At 39.8% G+C, this 22,454-nt stretch overlaps 3 protein-coding genes across 3 annotated transcripts; all 3 read left to right on the top strand.

The window, feature by feature from the left end:
* The first annotated feature begins 5,781 nt into the window (after positions 1–5,781).
* On the top strand, positions 5,782–7,846 carry LOC114243987 (uncharacterized). Its single transcript, XM_028175651.2, has 2 exons — positions 5,782–5,940; positions 7,464–7,846. Exons 1-2 carry the CDS (start codon positions 5,874–5,876, stop codon positions 7,766–7,768), a joined length of 372 nt encoding a protein of 123 aa, XP_028031452.2. The 5' UTR covers positions 5,782–5,873; the 3' UTR covers positions 7,769–7,846.
* Positions 7,847–13,653: 5,807 nt separating this feature from the next.
* On the top strand, positions 13,654–16,444 carry LOC114243992 (uncharacterized). Its single transcript, XM_089727461.1, has 2 exons — positions 13,654–13,862; positions 14,788–16,444. The coding sequence occupies exons 1-2, from the start codon at positions 13,778–13,780 to the stop codon at positions 16,239–16,241; spliced, it is 1,539 nt and encodes a 512-aa protein (XP_089583587.1). The 5' UTR covers positions 13,654–13,777; the 3' UTR covers positions 16,242–16,444.
* Positions 16,445–20,242: 3,798 nt separating this feature from the next.
* Positions 20,243–22,152, top strand: LOC149502898 (uncharacterized). The gene is made up of 2 exons (XM_089727460.1): positions 20,243–20,317; positions 21,737–22,152. Exons 1-2 carry the CDS (start codon positions 20,248–20,250, stop codon positions 22,111–22,113), a joined length of 447 nt encoding a protein of 148 aa, XP_089583586.1. The 5' UTR covers positions 20,243–20,247; the 3' UTR covers positions 22,114–22,152.
* Positions 22,153–22,454: the final 302 nt, after the last annotated feature.

Below are 22,454 nucleotides of genomic sequence, written 5' to 3'. Positions count from 1 at the left end.
ATTGTGGCAAAGCTCTCCTCACTACGCAGAAACCCGCCGCCGCCGAGCAGGGGGTCGGGACCGGGGTCCCGTCCGTAACCCGGCCCCCTAAGGGCTTCGGGCTCCACCCGCTTTGTGCGGGGAGGAACCTAGGCGTGGGGCGGCGTGGTAGGTCGCGTTCCCCCGACCGCTCCGGGGGAAGGTGTAGCGCGGCGCTATCAATCGGGCTCTTGGCCCGTCGACCGAGGGAACCGGCGGTCGTGTTGCTGGCGGCCGCCGGTCCGGCGTCTGGGGGACGGCGGGATGGATGTAATGTGCACTGCGTAAACCCTGTCCCGCCGTCTCAATAGCTCCGACTGGGTTCCCACCCGGTCCGGGGTAGGGCGCCGGCTATGAGCGGCAGGAGTTTTTAGTGAGGTTCGACTCCCACATACCACCTGCCGTGCGGGTGGGGATCCGGCGATTTTCTCCTGTGGAAAAAAAATAAATTCCTTTTTACGAAAATTGCGCGGACGGAGGAGTATGAAATTTTCCACACTTATAGAGAATATAGTGAAGAAGTGCACAATGCTAATCTCTTTTTAAAATAATGCATAAAAGATACATTAAATCAATAAAGAAAACATTACACACACTACATACCATGTATTTGACGCACACACGCATGCATACTATTTATTGTCAAACTTTTGTTCTTGACGTCTGTTGTCAAATTGAGAATAGATTAAATATTGTTTGTCTTTGTTAATATTTTTTATAGTATAGTCTTAGCGAAATTTGTGATTATAGAAGTATAAAATACTAGCGACCCGCCCTCGCTTCGCTCCGGAAACATTAAAACACACATGAAACAAAAAAAAAAAAAATTAAAAAAAGTAGCCTATGTTCATCAGGAACAATGTCGGCTTTTAATGGAAAAATAATTTTTCAAATCGGTCTAGTAGTTTCGGAGCCTATTCGAAACAAACAAACAAACAAATCTTTCCTCTTTATAATATTAGTATAGACAATCATAATAGTGTACAAACTTACAATTCCAATTAATTATAGTCGAATTTCGACTACTGCGGGGCCACTAGTTGTATATTAATATAGCTATAGCTAATCTATGTAAGCAAAACGAATCACTAGATTAGATATTTATCTATTAGGTATATATAAAATATAACTTCTAAAAGAATAAACTGATAATTGAAACAAATTAGTCTAAAATAATTATGTATTTGTATGCAAATATACCAATTCGCTGATGAAGTCAACCACACATATCTACGTCACCTTTTGATAGGTCATATGGTCATCGAAGTGTTTAAAGATAAAGACAATGAAAGCAAATACAGAAGCTTGTGAAGAGTTTATGCATTAGTGAGGATTCCAGAAAACCGGTTTATTTAAATTTAAATTTGAATTAAAATAAAAATGATTAAAATAAAAATTGTCTTGCCTCAACCGCTTTAAGGTTGCTTTAAAGTAAATTATACCGTATTGTGGAATTATTAGGGAATAAATTCGAAATGAAGTTTATATGAGGGTTTGAATTATGTTGTATTATCCATGCTGTATATACGAGTACTATATAAATATACTGATTCCCAGTTTTTTTTTTTTGAGATATGGAAATTGCATTGTCAAATTTTAATGAATGATTCGAATTCACCCTATCATTAACACTGAAATTATTTTAATACGATATGTCATTTACAAACCAATATTTACAATCTCAAAAGAATCTAAACTTTGTGCTATACAATAAAAATAAAAAAATTATCTGAAGCAGATTTTTTTTTAAAAGTTCTTCAGTTAATGTTCTAACGTATATAGGTACGCGTTAAAAGTTATTTTAGATTTGTTAGATTTGGTTAAGAAATGATAACTAATATTCAATTGAGAATTTTAAAACTTCACATATATCAGATATTCGGTTTGATGATGATGAAGATTAGATATCTGAATAATTAATAATTTAAACTGTTTCACTGAAAATTTTCAAACGAATCCAATTCCTTGATCATGTTTATGTAAAACTATTGTTGTAAACACTTAAAAGAAGATTTTGATGGTAATTACCGCAAAACAAAAGCGTATTTCATTTGATGTTTCACAATAATAACACCGTAGGGTTTGCGGGTTCCTCTAGTACGTAGTAGGTATATTTAGGACAAAGCAGCGTTTTTTATATGTATACAATATATTATGATGGGAACATATTGAGAATTCTTGGTTATACTCGAAATGAGTTGAATTAAGACGTGCTAAAAATATATTTGTGTCATGTACGCATCGTGCTTCTGAATGTGACAAAAGAAAAACTTCAACTGTCTCAAAAAATTGATGAAAGATGTAACGTACTTATGTTCAAGAATTTAGCAGCCCTTCCCATTATAGCGGCGAAGGGTTCCGTATTAGGGGCATACCCCATTATAGTTCTTCGGTTCAGAGAAACCAATATGTCAGCTGCTGTAAGAGGCGGTTCAGGTTCGGCTTGAAGTGGAGTAAGAAACACAGGGTTGGCAATAAACACAGCGCTCAGGAAGAGTATCCCAGCGAAGAGTCCTTCGAAGAGCAGGATTTTCCATCGGCGCCTAGAAAAGATGATTATTATTTAGCAGTAGTCAGTTTCGGTAGGCAGCGGCTTGGCTCTGCCCCTGGCACTGCTGAAGTCCATGGGCGACGGTAACCACTCACCATCAGGTGGGCCGTAAGCTCGTCTGCCTAAAAGGGCAATAAAAAAAAAATATCGAGTTGAAAACCAGCAGTGACATTTAAATAACATTAAAACGTACCTCAATGAAAAACACTACGTATTATTTTTTGATGTTTCGAATTACATTAGAATTGAAAATTAAACACATATGTATCATAGGTTATATAGGGACAACGTAAACATTATAATGACAATAAAAAACGCGAGAAAAAATCATAATAGTACTTTTAATTAGGTCTACGACTCGTTTTAGGAGGATATAATACCATCAGCAAATAAAACATATTGTTTTTTATTTTTTTATTGCTTAGGTGTGTGGACGAGCTCACAGCCCACCTGGTGTTAAGTGGTTACTGGAGCCCATAGACATCTACAATGTAAATGCGCCACCCACCTTGAGATATAAGTTCTAAGGTCTCAGTATAGTTACAACGGCTACCCCACCCTTCAAACCGAAACGCATTACTGCTTCACGACAGAAATAGGCGGGGTGGTGGTACTTACCCGTGCGGACTCACAAGAGGTCCTACCACCAGTGATTACGCAAATTATAATTTTGCGGGTTTGATTTTTATTACACGATGTTATTCCTTCACCTTGGAAGTCAATTGTCAACATTTGTTAAGTACGTATTTCATTAGAAAAATTGGTACCCGCCTTCGAGATTCGAACACCGGTGCATCGCTACATACGAATGCACCGGACGTCTTATCCTTTAGGCCACGACGACTATTGGTATCGTTCCTTGATACGGTTGCGAACTATCTTCATAGTCTTGAAGATTGTGAAAATAGCGCACAGAGTTTCAGCTACCTAGATACATATATGTAAGTATATGCATATGCAGGCAAATAGAAGGAGTTAAAAGTGTTAAAAATGCAACGCACTGTCTTTGTAAGAACGATTTCCAAATTAAAATATTCGTGTGCTTCTGGAATCTACTCGGATTCTTTAAGTCTTCTAATTCCATTTGTAATTATATTTATTTAATTTAATATATTTAGCTATTTACTTCACTAAACCTAAGTTGTAGTGAGCACTTGACAGTGACTGTATATGACATTACATTTTTAATATATCCTAAATACTAAATAAATGTAGTTTTGGAAAAATAAGGTTGAATATATAAAGATATTAGAATAGAAGAAAAAATTAGAATTTGGACATTTTGGAATATTTTTTATAAAATCTCTCTTTAGCAACAGAGTTCAAATTTTCCGTGTTTTTCTCTTTTTCTGAACTATTTATTTCTAAGCTATTATATAGTTTATTATAAAGCAAATACTATTTCTAATAATACTTTTAATTACGCTGCAAAGGAATAGCTTCTGAAAACGGCGCCAAGTACTATACTAGATATGTATTATATTATAAAATTATTATATTCTCCCGTGAAGCAGTAATGTGTTTCAGTTTGAAAGGTGGGGCAGCCGTTATAACTATACTGAGATCTTAGAACTCATATCACAAGGTGGGTGGCGGCATTTACGTTGTAGATGTCTATGGGCTCTAGTAATCACTTAACACCAGGTGGGCTGTGAGCCCATTCACCTTTCTAAGAAAAAAAGAAAGAAAAAAAACTATAGTGCTATTAAATTTTATTCGGATAGAGATCTTTTTTTTTTCTTTTGCGATACAATCTGCTCTTAGTTTACAGGCCATTGAGAAATTGTAGTTATATCATAAATGTGTCGGCCATAAAAATTCTTATTCTCATTAGGAATACCTAATTTGCAATGAAAAACATTTATTTTAATATTAAAACATTAACTTTTTATTTCATCTTTATTGTAACTAAAATATTACCATTGAATAATAGATTAATAAAATGATTAGTAAAAAGATACATTTTAACTGACTATTTTAAATTTTCAATCGAACTCAACTGACGCCCAGAGAACTACCTCACAAGAGTCAGCGAGTTACCTTTTTTAAGTGATGTGAAATATTTAGCATAGCCATCCATGTGTGCCATTTGAAGGTTGGGGCAGCCGTTGTGCTGTAAAACTGAGACTTAGACCTCATTTACGTTGTTGATGTCTATGGACTTCGGTAACCACTGAACAACAGTGTGCTTAGTGTGAATTTTTTAACGTTCTCGATAGCGTAAAAGTTAACTCAAATTTGAGGCCGTCAGCGCAAAAGTGACCTAGTGAAGTGAAAGTGACAGTGGCAGCTGTGAGCAAATCCCACCCCGCCTGGCTGAGCCTTTGCTCGTCCACCTGTCCTGGTGAAACTGGAAAGGCCTCTGGGCCCCAGTAAACACTCATTCAAAAAACAAAAAAAAAGACATGAATCTATTGTATATTTGCGTTCGGACTCATAATCCCTACTATTCAATTATTTTATATACGACCCCGGCGGTGGGGAAATGCAAATACACCGTTGCCCGAAATATGTTTTCTCGGATCCCTGGATTCACAATCCGTGCTTTCAGTATCTTCAAGCACCGGTCACCTTCCCCATCGTACTAGTCGATTACGACAAAGTATTCGACGAGCGAATTAACCCATAGACACAACCCACTGAGTTTCTCACCGGATCTTTTCAGTAGGTCCCGATTCCGATCTGGGTAGATTCTGCGAAGAACTGCTCTTACTAGGGCTAGTGTTAGCAAATTCTGTCAGATTAATCCGTGAGTTCACCTAACCGTCCACTAGAAGCCAATATAGTCCTATAGACTACCAGCGAATAAGTAGGAAATAAATAATACAATTATTTGTCCGCTGGTTAGCAAATGCTAACTACTAATTTTCATGTTATTAGTTCAGAATAGTTTCAACACGATACATGGCTCCCTATTGCATAAGTGTTACATGACAAAAAAAAAAACCATCCAATTGTGGTTTACCGTATTTTTATATTTCATCGGGAAACCCATAGTCGTTCTTGTAAAATCACTATACAAACTATAAAATGTACAAATATTTACTTGATAAACATACTCTACTATATTATTATCCCCTGTTCAATACTTCTCAACAAAAATAAATTCAATCAATTATAATCTTGATATCCATCTATACAAAGATCGAATTCGGTTGTCTAGTCAACTGAAGGTAACTTGATTTTAAACAAACTAAACTCGCGCTAAAATTCACGGTAATGTCCAAATTAATCGTGTTTCAATTCGAATATATATTGTGGTGTGATTATTCGTAGTTTAGTATTGGTTACGAATATTCGCAATATGGCCGGCACTAGTGTTTTATGTGGTCTCGTTCTCTTAATTATTTGTTGTAATCAAATCGATGCAGGTAATTCACTCAATATATACATAAATGTTTTTTTTTAATCTGCTGTAACATACCGTGATTTAACGACCATGTTTAACTCAGTTACAATACTATGGCTAGCAATAAACGTTCTAGATTAATAAGAACTTAAAACTTACTACGTTTTTAGTGGTAGGAGGTCTTGTGAGTCTGCACGGGTAGGTATCACCGCTCTGCCAATTTCTGCCGTGAAGCAGTAATGCGTTTCGGCTTGAAGGGTGGAGCAGCCGTTGTAACTATACTAAGACGTTAGAACTCATATCTTGAGGTAGGTGGTTACGTTGTACATGTCGATGGGCTACACTTAACACTTAACACCAGGCGGGCCGTGAGCTCGTCCACCCAACAAAGCAATAAAACAAAACGTGTTCACGAACCTGGTTTATTTTAAGGACGTACCTGTCGTAACTGTTTCTGTTTCGTTCTGGTTTGAAAAGCTGTACAGCCGTTATATATTTGGGATTTAGACCTCATGTCTCGAGGTGCCATCACGTTACGATGAGTTAACCGTGAGCCTGCGTAGCCGTCAATACAATAAAAATAGTCTATTGTAAGCTATCAGTAATTGATACAGTCTTAGCGTTGCTTGAAGTGTTGTTGCTTGGTCTTGTTTGGTCTTTATCGAATCTGTAATAAAAATGTGATTCTCCTCTGAGCGGAATGCATACTTAATTATTTCCAATATATCCTTTGAGCTCATACGGTGTAAGTGTGAAATCAAAATTCCAAACTTTTTTTAAATTAGTGGTTACCACGATTCGTCGATTACAGGTGAAATCGCAAATTCTTCGAAGTTACTGGTGGCTTTCTCATTCATCAAATCTAAGCGCATAAATACCGAATCCCTTTTATATATCGCAAAACCATACCTTCTCACGGGAGCGACTTATGTCGGTGTTAAATAACTTGTTTTTTATCAGAGGTTTGGTTGGATGCCATTGTTTTTTTCACGCGAACATGATGCACCATATACAGACTAGAAATTGTATCAACGGCTTTGACAAATTATTTTAAATATTTGCTATCATACCTTAAGTATAAATAAATGTTCACGATTGATTTCCACGGTGAAGGAATAACATCGTGTAATAAAAATCAAAATCCGAAAAATTATAATTTGCGTACCTACTTACTGGTGGTAGGACCTCTTGTGAGTCCGCACGGGTAGGTACCACCGCCCTGCCAGTTTCTGCCGTGAAGCAGTAATGCGTTTCGGTTTGAAGGGTGGGGCAGCTGCTGTAACTATACTTGAGACCTTAGAGCTTATATCTCAAGGTGGGTGGCGCATTTACGTTGTAGATGTCTATGTGCTCCAGTAACCACTTAACACCAGGTGGGCTGTGAGCTTGTCCACCCATGTAAGCTAAAAAAAAAAGAAGTTCAATGCTCAATGAGAATTTGCCATAACTTTAGACGAAAAAAGAATCGAAAACAGGTTTTTATTATTTTATTATTATCTACTACGATACAAAAGTGATTTAGAATAATATTTTGTTTGTTTCCAGCTACACGCGTAGCCCGATCGCCCCAATTCAGTCAGGCTAATGCTCAAGCGCAAGCCGGTGCCTTCGGCCGTCCAGGTTTTCAGTCCAGACCTGGATTCGGCGGTGGCGGATTTAACCGACCCGGTTTTGGAGGCGGTGGCTCCAACAGGCCAGGCTTTGGAGGCGGCGGCTTTAACCGGCCCGGCTTCGGTGGTGGTGGCTTCAACCGCCCAGGAGGCGGAACCTCGATTAGTATTTCAAAGAGCATCGCTATCAGTCGAGGAGGATCAGCCCAGTCTAGCTCCAATTCTGTAGCGAGAGGATAATTTTTAACATGGACTTACATAACAAAAAATGTGATTTACGAGTATTATAAGGTTGAATAAATTATTGTCAAATTTCAATACGTTTTTCATTTGGCTCTAAGATGCCTGCGAGATGTTTCTATATTATTTAGGTCACCAATTAGTTTCGCTTGGGGTCTGTTTTAAGAAATGAAACGACCACCGCGGTCCGCACTATATTTATGGAAAAAAATATGTGATAAACAAATGTAATTAAATATAATTAATTCCTTGAGCAAAATGTTATTTTTTGTTTGACTTTCTGTCTCAAGTTAGAAATAAAATTAGTGCAAGATATGGACATTAAATTCTGGAGATGCTCTCATTTGTCAGTCGAGATCGAAAATATTCTCAATGAAGTTCATCTTTGAGAATGCTGCTTGCTTCACAAATATGTACTTATATGTTGATCCAAACAAAGTAAGAGGTTTCAAAGCAAATTTTTGTAGATCTGGATATTTATTACCACACTCAAATTTCATCCAGAACTCTATACCCTTGAATCTATATATATAAAAATGAATTGCTGTTCGTTAGTCTCACTAAAACTCAAGAACGGCTGGACCGATTCGGCTGATTTTGGTCTTGAATTATTTGTCGAAGTTCAGAGGAGGTTTAAAAGGTAGATAAATATGAAAATGATCGGAATTAAATAAAAATAATAATTTTGTTTTTCCATTGACCCCCGTCGAACGGACTCCTTTTATTTGTTTTAAGTTTGTTTTATACAAAAGTTTAGGTGTTTTATTTATCGATTGAGGCACTACTGGTCCAGGAGCCAAGTACAATTCCGGTCAATTATTTCCTCTCGGGCGAAACTTCGTAAAATGAATTAGGGACCTATACTATGAATACTCGCGACCGTCAGCTGCGACTTCGTGGGTGGGGCGTGCGGTGTCAGCCTCCCACGCATGGAGAAAAAAAAAGTTTTTTCAGTCATTTCCTCCCGTTTGAAATTTTGTCAGATTATAGTTAACCTAGTATTTTGAAGGAAGGTTGAGGCTGCGCCGCACGCTACCGTCACTCTAGCGCGCTGGCACCAGGAGGACGGGACGGCGCGTCGGCGGCTGCGGACTGCGATGCGGTCCGCATTTTCGTCGTCGCTGTCGTCGCCGAACATACTGTTGAAGAGCAACCCGGTCGGCGGTGTATCGCGTTCCGACCCGGCAGGCTGGTTCTGGCCCAGCGGGGTATCCCGGAACACCAGCGGCACCGCCCGGGCGGCCTGGTAGGGCCGCCGTACCGCGGAGACTGACGTCGTTGGTCGTCGACTATCGCCTCGACGACCCGTCAGTCGGGCGTCCTCGGGGTGGCGCCGCGTGTCTGGTTGTAGTGTTGACCGCGGGAACCCCCCTACCCTGAACGGGTTCTGACCCCGGACGGAGATCGGACGTCGGGTGTAAGAGTGCAGGGAAGTCGTTTAGTGGGTGGGCCCTAAAATCCTTGGGCCCGCGATCTGCTCTCAACACCTGCAGATCGTTGAGTCTCACATACCCCGCGCGCCCCCTAGGCGCGGGGACCTCGTAGGAGGTTCGGCCCCCGGCCTGAGAAAAAAAAAAAAAAAGTATTTTGAAGGAAAAAAAGTCAGCTGGCCATAACATGGTGGATTATACGTCAGCTGGCTGCATGGGAGGCTACCATCGCCCGCTCCACCCACGGAGTCGCAGCTGACGGTCGCGAGTATTCATAGTATAAGTCCCTAATGCATTTCACGAATTTTCGATTGGGAGGGACTTGGTCATGAAAATTTGTCACGGGCTCCCGGACTATACGAAGCCTGCCGGGTCAGCTAGTTTTATAATAAGTATGTAAAAATGAAATGTTTTTTTCTATAGATATTTCATTCGTGACCTTGAGAGCACGAGTAGCTGGGCCGAAAATGATCCATGTCCTTTCCGTACTGTAAATCTAAGTGTAAATTGCGTCCGTGTGTAAATTGCGCGCTCCGCACAAAATGGGTCGGCAAATTTGGCGACCCCTGTTTTACACTTTTAATTAGCTGCCCAGAGTCCAAACACGTGTTAACCATTGAAATTTAGTTCAAAATTTCAACCGGAGACTCCTTTATTTCATCGCCTCCTTAAGCCGGCTATAGAAATACTCCAAAGCCCGAAATATCTGCTACCGTTAAATCTGATAGCTCTCTTATCGCGGCGGCCTCTAATTACATTTTCGACTCAGGCGACGGGGTAACATAAAGCCTACATAACAAAAAGCATAATAAATATTTTGTATTCAAGTTTAACAATATTTGCTATGTGTATGTGCATTACTATAATTCTCATGTTGTATTTGTTATTTTAGCTGTTCTACACACACCCTCACTTTTAATTATTATTCTCATAATCCTCTCGCAGGTCTGCTGGAAGAGATTTCTTAAAGAAATAAGCACTCATAAAATAAGTACTGCTCCCATCTCTGGGCCGGGGCTCCCAAATACTAGCTTCTTCCATTTGACTCCATACAGAGAAGGGCCGTTCGGATTGTCGATAATCCCGGTCCCACGGATCGTTTGGAACCTCTGGGTCTGCGGAGGGACTTCGGTTCCCTCTGTATTTTGTACCGTATGTTCCATGGGGAGTGCTCTGAGGAATTGTTCGAGATGATACCGGCATCTCGTTTTTACCATCGCACCGCCCGCCACCGGAGTAGAATTCATCCATACTACCTGGAGCCACTGCGGTCATCCACAGTGCGTTTCCAGAGGTCTTTTTTGCCACGTACCATCCGGCTATGGAATGAGCTCCCCTCCACGGTGTTTCCCGAGCGCTATGACATGTCCTTCTTCAAACGAGGCTTGTGGAGAGTATTAAGCGGTAGGCAGCGGCTTGGCTCTGCCCCTGGCATTGCTGAAGTCCATGGGCGACGGTAACCACTCACCATCAGGTGGGCCGTATGCTCGTCTGCCTACAAGGGCAATAAAAAAATAAAAAAGCAGTGCCTTTGTACATAATTTTCCTATTACTCTGTACTATGTCTTCTTTTCTGTGTGTACATAACTAAATACGTTTACTACATTCAAATGGCTGAAAAAAAATATTCTATGCTAAACATGTCTTATCGGATCTTTTTTTACTACCTATGCTGATTGCCTTGAGCCTATATCAGCTTCGCTCTAATGTGTAGGTGAGCTCACGGGGCTCAAACCGGAGTGGTGCTAACACTGGCCCTAGCAAGAGCAGTGCTTCGCAGAATCTACCACCGGACCGGAAACGCGACCCACTGAGAAGTTCCGGTGAGAAACTCAGTGGGCTGTGTCTGTGGGACAGTGCTACCAGGTCGCGATTCCGTAGTTAAATACTTCTGGGTCCTCATATTTCCTCACGGGGCACGATACGGGCCTCGGGGAAACCCCCTATACCCGAAATTAAATATTATTTTGTAGTGTTTGTACTTAGTTTGTAAGATTCCTATTAGAATTATAAGTTAGTGCTAATTAAGTGTTTACTTTAGTAATACTCTCCTCGGTTTGGTGGTTGGTAAAAAAATATATATTTGTCTGAATTAACTGTGTTAGGAATCTGGAATGATATAAGGGGGCTCAACCCATTGAACAAACCTTCTGTCTTTTTTCTACCGAGCCTGAGACCTAATGTAATACATACTAATCAAATATTTATAGAGGGAATGAAGAAGAGGGAGTGAACTAATAATAATATGTCATAAAATGTCATATCTGATGGTAGGACCTCTTGTGAGTCTGCACGGGTAGGTACCACCACCCCGCCTATTTCTGCCGTGAAACAGTAATGCGTTTCGGTTTGAAGGGTGGGGCAGCCGTTGTAACTATATTGAGTCCTTAGAACTTATATCTCAAGGTGGGTGGCGTATTTACGTTGTAGATGTCTATGGGCACCAGTAACCACTTAACACCAGGTGGGCTGTGAACTCGTCCACCCATCGAAGCAATAAAAAAAATCTAACCCGCAGAAATATAGAATTTTCATATAATTGGTGGTGAGCCCGCACGGGTAGCACCACCACTCTGGCTATCTTGCCATGAAGCAGTATTGCGTTTCGGTTTGAAGGGTGGTGCAGCCGTTGTACTGTGTAACCGAGCCTTAAAACTCACGTCTCAAGGTAGATGGCGGCATTTACTTGGATCCGTGAAATCGTCCACTCATACAAACAATAAAAAAATCATCAAATAATAATGTTCAGAAACATAAAAAAGTTAGATTAAATAGAAAATTTGAACATATTTAGTGCCGATAATTATATAATACATTAATTATTACTTTGATCTAATATACTGACGACAGTTCCCTCCTCACTCTATCAAACTCAAGAATAAACCCCCTTTGTGGCGCTAGTTCCTTTAGCGTTATGACATGTATCTTCAAACCAAAATTAACCTGATGCCCCATGAAAGATACCCCTAGGTACGTATGGCGGAAACCGTTTACCATAACTAAGTGAAATAAAAAAAAAACATATAATATGTAAGTCACTTCTCTGACCTTCTTGTGCGTACGAACTCCGAATGTGCTCTGATTTTACCACACTGTTTATTTTTTTTTAATTTTAGCTTCAGTAACGACCAGAAGCCATTGATATGCGACGTGACTTTGAATAGGTTATATAACCTGTATGGGCTCCAGTAACCGCTTAACATCAGGTGGGCTGTGAGCTCGTCCACCCATCTAAGCAATTAAAAAAAACCTAAATTGCCTTGCACAAACATATTTTGCTTTTGGACAGGATTTCTTCGGATTCTTTCCTTAGAAGCATATTATGTGGATGGTCAGATATTTTTCAGTGGAAACAGCGATAATTTCATCAAAAGTTAACGTGAATAGCTCAATGCACGTTCAATAAATACCTACCAAGCGCATGAAATGTTTCAAAAATGACATTCTTAGTGCTTCTTTTAACGCTGTCACAGATATTCGATCGATACACTGTAATACTCTATTAAAACACTCAAGTATTTTTTTTTCTCTCTTATTGTAACAGTTATAATAAAGCCAAGGATAGGGAAGAGTGGAGTAAGCTGGAGGAGGCCTATACCCGAATGGGGTTCCAATAACACAAGTTTATATTTAATTTTGTAATTTTTATTTGATAAGGTGTTATTTTCTTTTTTTTTCTTTCTTTGTTTTTGGAAATAAAATGGGCTTATTATTATTATTATTATTATTGTAACAGTATTTCTAGCAATATCTTAATACTTTAATTCCAAAGAGCAGTTTGTTTTGTTGTTAAGGAGAATACGAGATTTTTTTCCGAAGTAACAAATATTTCTTTTCTATGTAGTATTAAAACAACTAACTGTAAACTGCTTTGAGTTTGAACTCCGTGAAATCACCTATCAGTCCGTGCGTAGTTACAACAGCCCTCAACCAACGATTAGGTACGAAAAAAATGCATTTTTTTTGCATATTCAACAGTTGTGGCAATTTTATAACATCAAAGCCTATAAATAAATTTTACTAGTGGTAGGACCTCTTGTGAGTCCGCACGGGTAGGTACCACCATCCCGCCTATTTCTGCCATGAAGCAGTAATGCGTTTCGGTTTGAAGGGTGGGGTGCCGTTGTAATTATATTGAGACCTTAGAACTTATATCTCAAGGTGGGTGGCGCATTTACGTTGTAGATGTCCATGGGCTCCAGTAACCACTTCACACCAGGTGGGCTGTGAGCTCGTCCACTCATCTAAGCAATAAAAAAAAAATAACAATAATGTGCATCAATTTACATCTACCATAAATGCGTCCGAGCGTATCATGCACCTAAAATGGACCAGACGATGACATAATAGCATGACCTCACAAATTTCGCTGGATTTTACCACATACATTATCGCAAAACGTATGTAGGTATAACAAGATAGCTCTGTTGTCCCCTCTGTTACTAAGCTCTGATGTTTACTATGACAATTTGATGCTAAATAAATTATTCTAGTGATACTTGGAAGCTGTTTTTCACATCCTTCATTTGTAAAGTATAAATTGTAGGAATTGCGAATATCGGTTATTAGATTAAACGTAATGGCGGAGACGACATTGACAATATTTGCTGTGGTTCTCCTCTCAGCACACTGTGCTGTGCTCGGGCAGTATTCGCAAAACGAAGGTATATTTTAGATATTAATAATAATAATTTTTTTTTTAGGGAATTTTGTGACCTGGTAACTAAGACCTTTAAGTCATGTCTTATTTTTATTTATATTCTTATTTTTATGAAAAATTATAATATGGAGTGAGATGAAATGAAATGAGATGATATGGGATGAAGTATAATTTTAGTAAAATCTTAGTATCATTTACTGAGATTTTTTCAGTGGACTTTTTGGAGGATCCCGAGAAGTTACGTCCAGCGGTTTTGTTTCATTTTTCTACATTTGTGCACTTTCACAGATATTAAACAGTTAATAAATCACCGCTATTACACATTTAAAACTGAAGAAACACAAAATAGACAAAATAAAACAAATCACACAACTTCACTCCTCGCGTTCCCGCCAAAAAGTCCTTTAGATATTAACATTGCATTAAATGCTTGGAAAGGCTAATAGTGTATTTCCATAGATTATCACAAGTCAACTTGCTTAAGGCTTGAAGCGACTAACTGACTTGGTGGTGCTGTAGTTAACACCTCTGACTGTTGCGCTTAGGGGTGTGGGTTCGATTCCCACATCGGCCAACATTCGTGTGATGTACAGATTTGTTTGCTATTTGTCTGGGTGTATATTATCTATATATGTATATATTTAAACGTATTTAAGTAGCTACGGATTAATTAAATAATGAATGCAAAATTAGAATATGAATTTCTTTTATGATGTTATCACCGATAAAACTAATAAAATATGTACTGATTTGAAACATGAATAATTATGTTTTTTTGCATGGCAGCAACGCATTAAGCGATTACCTGCCGGTGTATCTTTAAGCATCGACCAAATAATTATTATTACGTGCCTAAACTCGAAAGAACAAGACGAGTTTAATTGTAGTAGTCCATAAGCCAACATTTTATTTATTATTTTTTGTTTCAGATTCACTTACGCGAGTTGTTCGATCTCCGTGTGATGAATGTGAATACCATAGATTTCATCATCATCCACGTCATTTTAGGTACCTTGGGCCTCCGGGACCACCTCCAATATTCCGCACACAGCAATGGACAGGGGTAGCGCGTGGTTCAGATGGAAGCGCCCAAGGTGTATTTAGTGGAGCAGCTGCTGCTGCCGAGGGCGGGGCTCAAACAGCTGGTCAAGCATTCTCCTTAGCTTCTTCCTCTGTTGGATCAGATGTCGGTGCCGGCTTAGGATCTAAATCGGCAGGTTATGGTGCTAGTGGCAATTCAGGAGCTGCAGGTCAAGCTAGCGCTGGCGCTATTAAAAGTGGATCCATTGAGAACAGTGGAGAATCAGGTGCAGGTGCTACTGCAGTAGGAAGTTCTGGGTTCAGTTCAGATGGGGTCGGGGGAAACGGACAGAAAGAAAATGCTGCTAGTTTCAAAGAATCACATTATTCATATCAGAGCAAGCAATTTGGAGGTCGCAAGCAATTTGGGGGTTTTAGCTCTCAATCACAAAGTGAAGAGGGTGGATTCGGTGGTTCGCATGGTCAACAGAAAGGATTCAGTGATTCTCAAGGCCAAGGAAGTGGGTTCAGTGGTTTACAAGGCCAAGATAGTGGATTTAGTAGCTCGCAAGGTCAAGGAGGTGGATTCAGTGGCTCACAAGACCGAGGAAGCGGGTTTAGTGGATCACAAGCCCAAGGGAGTGGATTCAGTGGCTCGCAAAACCAAGGCAGAGGGTACAGTGGATCACAAAGCCAAGGGAGTGGATTCAGTGGTTCACATCGTGAAGGGAATGGGTTCAGTGGCTCACAAAACCAAGGGAGTGGGTACAGTGGATCACAAGGCCAAGGGAGTGGTTCACGTGGTCAAGGGAGTCAATTCAGTGGCTCACAAAACCATGGTAGTGGGTATAGTGGATCACAAAGCCAAGGAAGTGGTTTCAGTGATTCACGTGGTCAAGGGAGTGGATTCAGTGGCTCACAAAATCAAGGGAGTGGATTTGGTAGCTCTCAAGAGCAGAGTGCTCGCTTTAGTTCTGCAAACTCTCAAGTTAAGAGCTCATACGGGAATAGTGGTGGATCTAGTTTTGGTCACAATGATGGCGGATTTTCTGGTGAAGCTCAACAACAGCAAATTGACGCTGGTTCTCAAAGCGGCGGCTTTTCTCAAGGAGGCGATGGTTCGATCAGTGAACAACATCAATCGCAATCATCGAGCGGTGGACAGTGGCAACAAGGCGGTGGATACGGGTCCAGCTCATATAGAAAGGCGGGATCAGCTTTAAGTGGAGCTCTGGATCTTGCTTCCCAAGGAATGAAGTCATATCAGGGTGCCGGCTGCAGTACTTGCGGAAAGAGCAACTACGCCCTCAGTAACGCAAAGAGTGACAGTGGATCGGCAGTGGCGATCTCTGTGGGTGGTTAATTTCATATTTTGATAATTTTTTAAATAAAACTTTTCACCAAAACCATACCAATTTATAAATTCATCCATTCACATCTACGGACGCTGTTTGGAATATAACAATGTATATCTAGTGAACTTTAATTATTGTTTTCTGTTATTTATTGTGCATATGTAACATAAGTAATATTGTATTTAATAAATTAATATATCTTTGTATCGTATTATTGGTTTTCTTTTTAATAAAACTTAAATAAATTAGAATTCTTATACTGAGAACGGAGTGACAATGTGCACTGTTGATGCACTGAATTTGTTGACAATGTACTGGTAGGACCTGACTCTTCATTGGGTATTCCTCAAAACGTTCAGGTATAGCTACAAGCTACCCCCAAACTCCACCAAACTCCCTTTAAAATTTTCAAATACTCCAAGCACATGATATATTTCATATGATAAATTGATATTGAAGAAAGTACAGAATTATAGGTATAGTATCGTAAGCCGATAAAATTAATCTTATAATCCAACTTGCAATGATGATGTAGATACTATCAACCGCATAATTTTTGAGGGCGAAGATTTGAGAAGAGGAAATAATGATAGGCACTGATTTTCTGTTCCAACAAGGCTGCAGTCTCCTCATCCTTTTCATCCTTTATACATCATCATCAATGCATCAAGTTGCATTCCTGTTGACACATGGGACACCTGTTACGCAATAGTAGGTATTGAAGCTTCGGGCTCATACCATATCGAGATGGGGGATGTATGTGCTCCACATCGAAAAACCACTAGGAACTCTGATATTTATGAGATAATTTTAAAGTATTCTTTCTATTTCTATTACTTCAGAAAATGGCGAGTTGTAGGAAAAGTTAAAAATAACTGCCAAGTTGCATCGTCAGATCGCATGTTGACTTGACTGTTCATAATAACCGGAGACAAGTCACACACGGTTCTTTGGCCCCAAACTAACATTCCCTGTACTATGGGAACCAAACTCTGATAAACATACTTAAGTAGCGACCCGCTTCGCTTCGCTTCCGGGACTATATTTTTTATTGATTTTATTGAATTTTCTTTTATACAAATCTGAACCTGAGAAAATGATGTATTATAGGATATTGTATTGCGGATGGTTTGTAGTACCACCATTAGGTTCTACCACGTGGCTCTGAAAATACTTTTTCAGCACTGCCATTCCCCAATCCCCTATCTATTGCCTAGTCACTTTTAACCGCTTCTGGCAATTCGTAGAGCTACAAATGTACTTTACGCCCTTTGAACACCGAGAGAAAGGGCAAACAAGCAAGCATCACACAAAATTTTGCCCGATATTGGAATCAAGCCCGCGAACCACGTCCCAGCAATCAGGGGCATTTATTACCGCACCATCGAGTCAGTTATATCATGTTTAAAGGTTTCAAAATATTACGATTTTGGTTGTTATCGGATACTCAGTAAAAATCGCGGAATAATAATATAATACATTGTGCCGGCCCGAGCCGAAGGCGAGGTTGCAAGCACGCGGGATGAGATTTCCTACTTTTTTCCCGCGGTGCACATACTATTTTTTCTCCTACCAGGCCGAAAGTTCGTGGAGTACCGAGCCGGGGTCCAGGGGCGAAGCCCTGGCAGGGGGTAGAGGGCGGAGCTCATAAAAAACAATTTAACTGTTTTCTAATTTTTAAATAGACTACTACTAATTGAATAAGAACTCTATGATGAACTCATCTTTGTTTAATGCTTCAGTATTAAATTTTATTGCCTTTTGTTTATTTCACTTTTACACTAAACACAATATTGCAAATTACCTGAACACAACAATGGCGGAGAATTTTAGGTGCGTGAGAACAGACGTAGACACTAACGCGCATGCGCACTTGTCAGTACCCAGGGAGAAAAGTTACACTTTCTTCCCTGTACAGCGGGAGGAAAACCGAACTTTCGGCGCGGGTAGGAGAAAAAATCCTCCTCTAATTCTTAATTAAAAAAATATTATAATGGACAAAAACATCGAACAAAGAGTTTGTCTTGAACTTTGCATTGGAATTTCGTGTTCGGGACGACCGAAATTTGTTACAAAAGGCATACGGTAAGTCGACTTTTTCAAAAATACATGCTTTTGAGTGGTATAAACCATTCAAAAGATAGAAAAATATATGATAGAAATTAAGCCTCACTCTGTTAGGCCATCAACGCCTACAACTGAAATTAGCAACGCAAACTTAGGCAGCAGCTTGGCTCTGTCCCTGACATTCCTGAAGTCCATGAGCGACGGTAACTACTCACTATCAGGTGGACCGTATGCTCGTCTGCCTACACTGACAATAAAACAAACGCATTCCGGATGTCTTTACCTAATGCCTTCTGTCTCTTCGATATTAGTTCAGTTTCATTGGCATTTCTGATATCAACGACTAATGGTGTTCGCTACAATAATGTATACGACAACTGAACACCAAGATATTCACACATCACAACAAGGTATTAAGAAAAAAGTCTCAATTCCAATTTTAGTGTTATCACAATAACAGATTTCGTTCTACAAATTGATGAAACCGCAAAGTGGATGGAATTGTACAAGGCTGACAATATTAGGCTGCGAATAGACTGTCAATAACTAAGTTGCATATAATTATTGTATGTAATAAATACCTTTAGCGCTTATTATTTCAATTTTAAGATTTTACGGTTGTAGCTAATCAAAAGTACCATGTTGTATAGTAGACGTAGCTTTTGTTTAGTTTCAAAACGAAAAGTTTTTATAATTTACGTCCAGCTTTCTATTAATTTCTCATAGTTTAAAACTTTTTGATTTAATAAAGTAGGTTTTAACGCACGATGCAATTACAAGTGAGAGTTAATTAGGTGCCGGCTCACATTCTATTCTAAGATTTATGCTTAGATTCTATTGGGTTCGAATTCTTTTGTTATGTTCTGCTCTGCTTATCAATTTTTTTACTTTGTTATTAAAATTAAATTCCCTCATCTCCTTTTTATCATCGCACCTACCCCCATCGGAGCAGAGTTCATCCATATTATCTGGAACCGCTGCGTTCATCGACAGTGCGTTTCCAAAGATCTTTTTTGCCACGTACCATCCGGCTTTGGAATGAACTCCCCTCCACGGTGTTTTCCGAGCGCTAAGACATGTCCTTCTTCAAACGAAGCTTGCGGAGAGTACTTTATTTTAGGCAGCGGCTTGGCTCTGCCCCTGGCTTTGCTGACGTCCATGAGCGATGGTGACCACTTACCATCAATCAGGTGGGCCGTATGCTCGTCTGCATACAAGGGCAATAAATTATTTTTTTTTAACACTGTTTAATCCTTAGATCTAAGAAATGTAAATTAAAACTTGTTTTAAATTTGGAAGTCGTCGTGGCCTAAAGGATAAGACGTCTGGCGCATTCGTATCTAGCGATGCAACGGTATTCGAATCCCGCAGGCGGGTACCAATTTTTCTTAATGTACTTATCAAATGTTCACGATTGACTTCCACGCTGAAGGAATAACATTGTGTAATAAAAATCACACCCGCAAAATTATAATTTGCGTAATTACCGGTGGTAGGACCTCTTGTACGTCCGCACGGGTAGGTATCACCGCCCCGCCTATTTCTGCCGTGAAGAAGTAATTCGTTTCGGTTTGAAGGGTGGGGCAGCCGTTGTAACTGTACTGAGACCTTAGAACTTATATCTCAAGGTGGGTGGCGGCATTTACGTTGTAGATATCTATGGGCTCCAGTAACCACTTAAAACCAGGTGGGCTGTGAGCTCGTTCACCCATATAAGTAATAAAAAATAAAAATAAAATTGCGTCCGGACACGAATACAAAAATATCCGTATATGTTGCGCCTAAATGATAACAGAAATGTAATATTGCTTCACAGCGTATGCACAATTAATTAACAGTAAAGTGCGAACGAATAGGGATTCTGGGTAATTCTATCGGTTTAATATTGGTATTAGAGACATATAAATTTGCGACATCATATCGTTATTCTTCAAACGTACACGTAACATGAGTCGGTCAGCCGTGTTATTGTTATTGTGTGCTGTCGTATTACAGCATGCTGCAGCCGAAGAACGCAGTAAGTTTGTTTAAACAATTTCATTAATTTAACTTCCTTCTATTCTTCTATATCGTTCCCTCACTGCTGAGGATCGCGACCACATGTGACGTTCTTCCACTGTGCTCGATCATGGGTGGCATGGACCGCATGGTACAGACTACCACCAAGTGCTTCTCTTAGTAGATCTGACCATCTGGCTGGTGTTCTGCCCACGGCGCGTTTGCCCTCTATGCGACCCGCAGTTATGAGCTTCGAATGCTCGATTGTGACCTCGATTATGAGCTATGAAGAGAGCTTTTTTCGTATGTTTAGCTCTCTTAGAATGGACTCGTTAGTTCTTATGGCAGTCCACGGTATTCGTAGCGTCCTCCGCCGCACCCGCATTTCAAAGGCAATCGATCTTTTTGCCATCGCGGCTTTCCATGCACCATGTCTCCGATCCGTAGAGGAAATGTGCACAGTGATTAAAGTTTAATGTACACTATTACACCGGGTGCCTTCGGCTTAAGGGTGGAGAGCCCTTGTACCACATAAATAATGTTGTCATTTTAATCTTGTGCCTAAAGGGGGTCGATGCCCTTTCAATATGGACTTCAGATTACGCTCCAATTTGCTCGTCTTAGCTGACGGCTGTACTTATAAACGTTAAGGTTAATTAACCGACTAATATGAAAATTAGCATCCATGTTTAATAGAGATACAAAATTAGACATTCTTTCACTAAAAAAAGACTACGGCTCCTGAGCGATAGACTTTTTCTAAAATAACGAAAGTATGTACACATAACCACGAGAAATAGCTCTGATCACGTCCTTACGGATCCATCAGATCCAATAACCTTTGCATTAGACGCCTTCAGCTCTAACACTAGGAGCAGGCTTAGGAGCTCCGGTAACCGTACTCGTCGAACTCGACAAAGAGGTCGACGTGCAATCTAAGCCAGGCATCAGCTCGCTGAGTTTCTCGCGGGTTCTCTCAGCGGGTTGCCATTCCGATCCGGTAGTAGATTCATTCGCGAAGCAGTTGCTCTTGAGTTGTTAGGTCTCCTTCGGAGGCGCTCGGGCAGCTGTTAGCAAATCCCACCACTTCTGGGTGAGCCTTTGCTCGCCCACCTGTCCTTGTGAAATTGGAAAGGCCTCCGGGCCACCAGTAATCCTTCAATCATAAAAAAATAGCTCTGGTACAATAATAAAGTGAAAGAATACATTACTTTTTTTAAAAATCCTAATAATTTCTCTTGCATTGTCTGTGCGTTTATATGACGCTAGCCAAACTAAATTTAATGTTATTTGATTCATTGATCGATCATGATATAATGCATAAAATATGCATATTATGCATGCATAAATTCACATTAAGTACATTGTTTTAGTAGTCTAATATGTTTATTATTTAATCATTAATTATATAATTTACATTACAAAATTATATTTATAGAAGACACAGAAGTCAGCAACCGTAGGTCGTTACTAGAGCGACTCAAACGGTCTCCACCAGGATACGGATGTGACAGCTATTATCCACCACGACGACCACACCATCACTGGCCACTACGGCCATATTGGCCGCCACCCCCGCCCCCGCCGCCGCCGCCACCACGGCCATATTGGCCGCCACCCCCGCCCCCGCCGCCGCCGCCACCACCGCCACCGCCCCCACCACCACCACCACAACCAGCGCGATACGAGTACTTCCCTGAAAACAATGGATGTGACACATGCGGCGGAAGAGGAGACAGTGGAGCAATTAGTAACGCTAAGAGTAACACTGGGGACGCCATTGCAGTTGCTATAGCAAAAGCCAATAGAAACTAAAATTTTAAATCAGATGTAATCAAAAGCTCCCGAATACAAACGTTGTATTAATAATTTTACTATGTAAATAAATAGATTTTACAAAATTAACTGTTTCATTTTATGATCCTTTTAAGTCATGAAATTTCGTTGGATTCTAATAAAAGAAACAATGTATCAGATGTAATCAAAAGCTCCTGAATACAAACGTTGAATTAATAATTTTATGATGTAAATAAATAGATTTTACTAAATTATAATAGCTATTTCATTTTATGATCCTTTCAAGTCAGTGAACTGATTTTAATGTTTTTTTTTCAAAGCTGGTGCTTCTCAATGGTGATTCCTTTTAAATTTTATGA

The sequence above is a fragment of the Bombyx mandarina genome, chromosome 05 (genome assembly GCF_030267445.1).
Source record: "Bombyx mandarina strain Sakado chromosome 05, ASM3026744v2".
In the NCBI taxonomy this organism is placed as follows: domain Eukaryota; kingdom Metazoa; phylum Arthropoda; class Insecta; order Lepidoptera; family Bombycidae; genus Bombyx; species Bombyx mandarina.
Note: the sequence above shows the minus strand (reverse complement) of the source record. Positions and strands in the feature narration are given on the sequence as shown.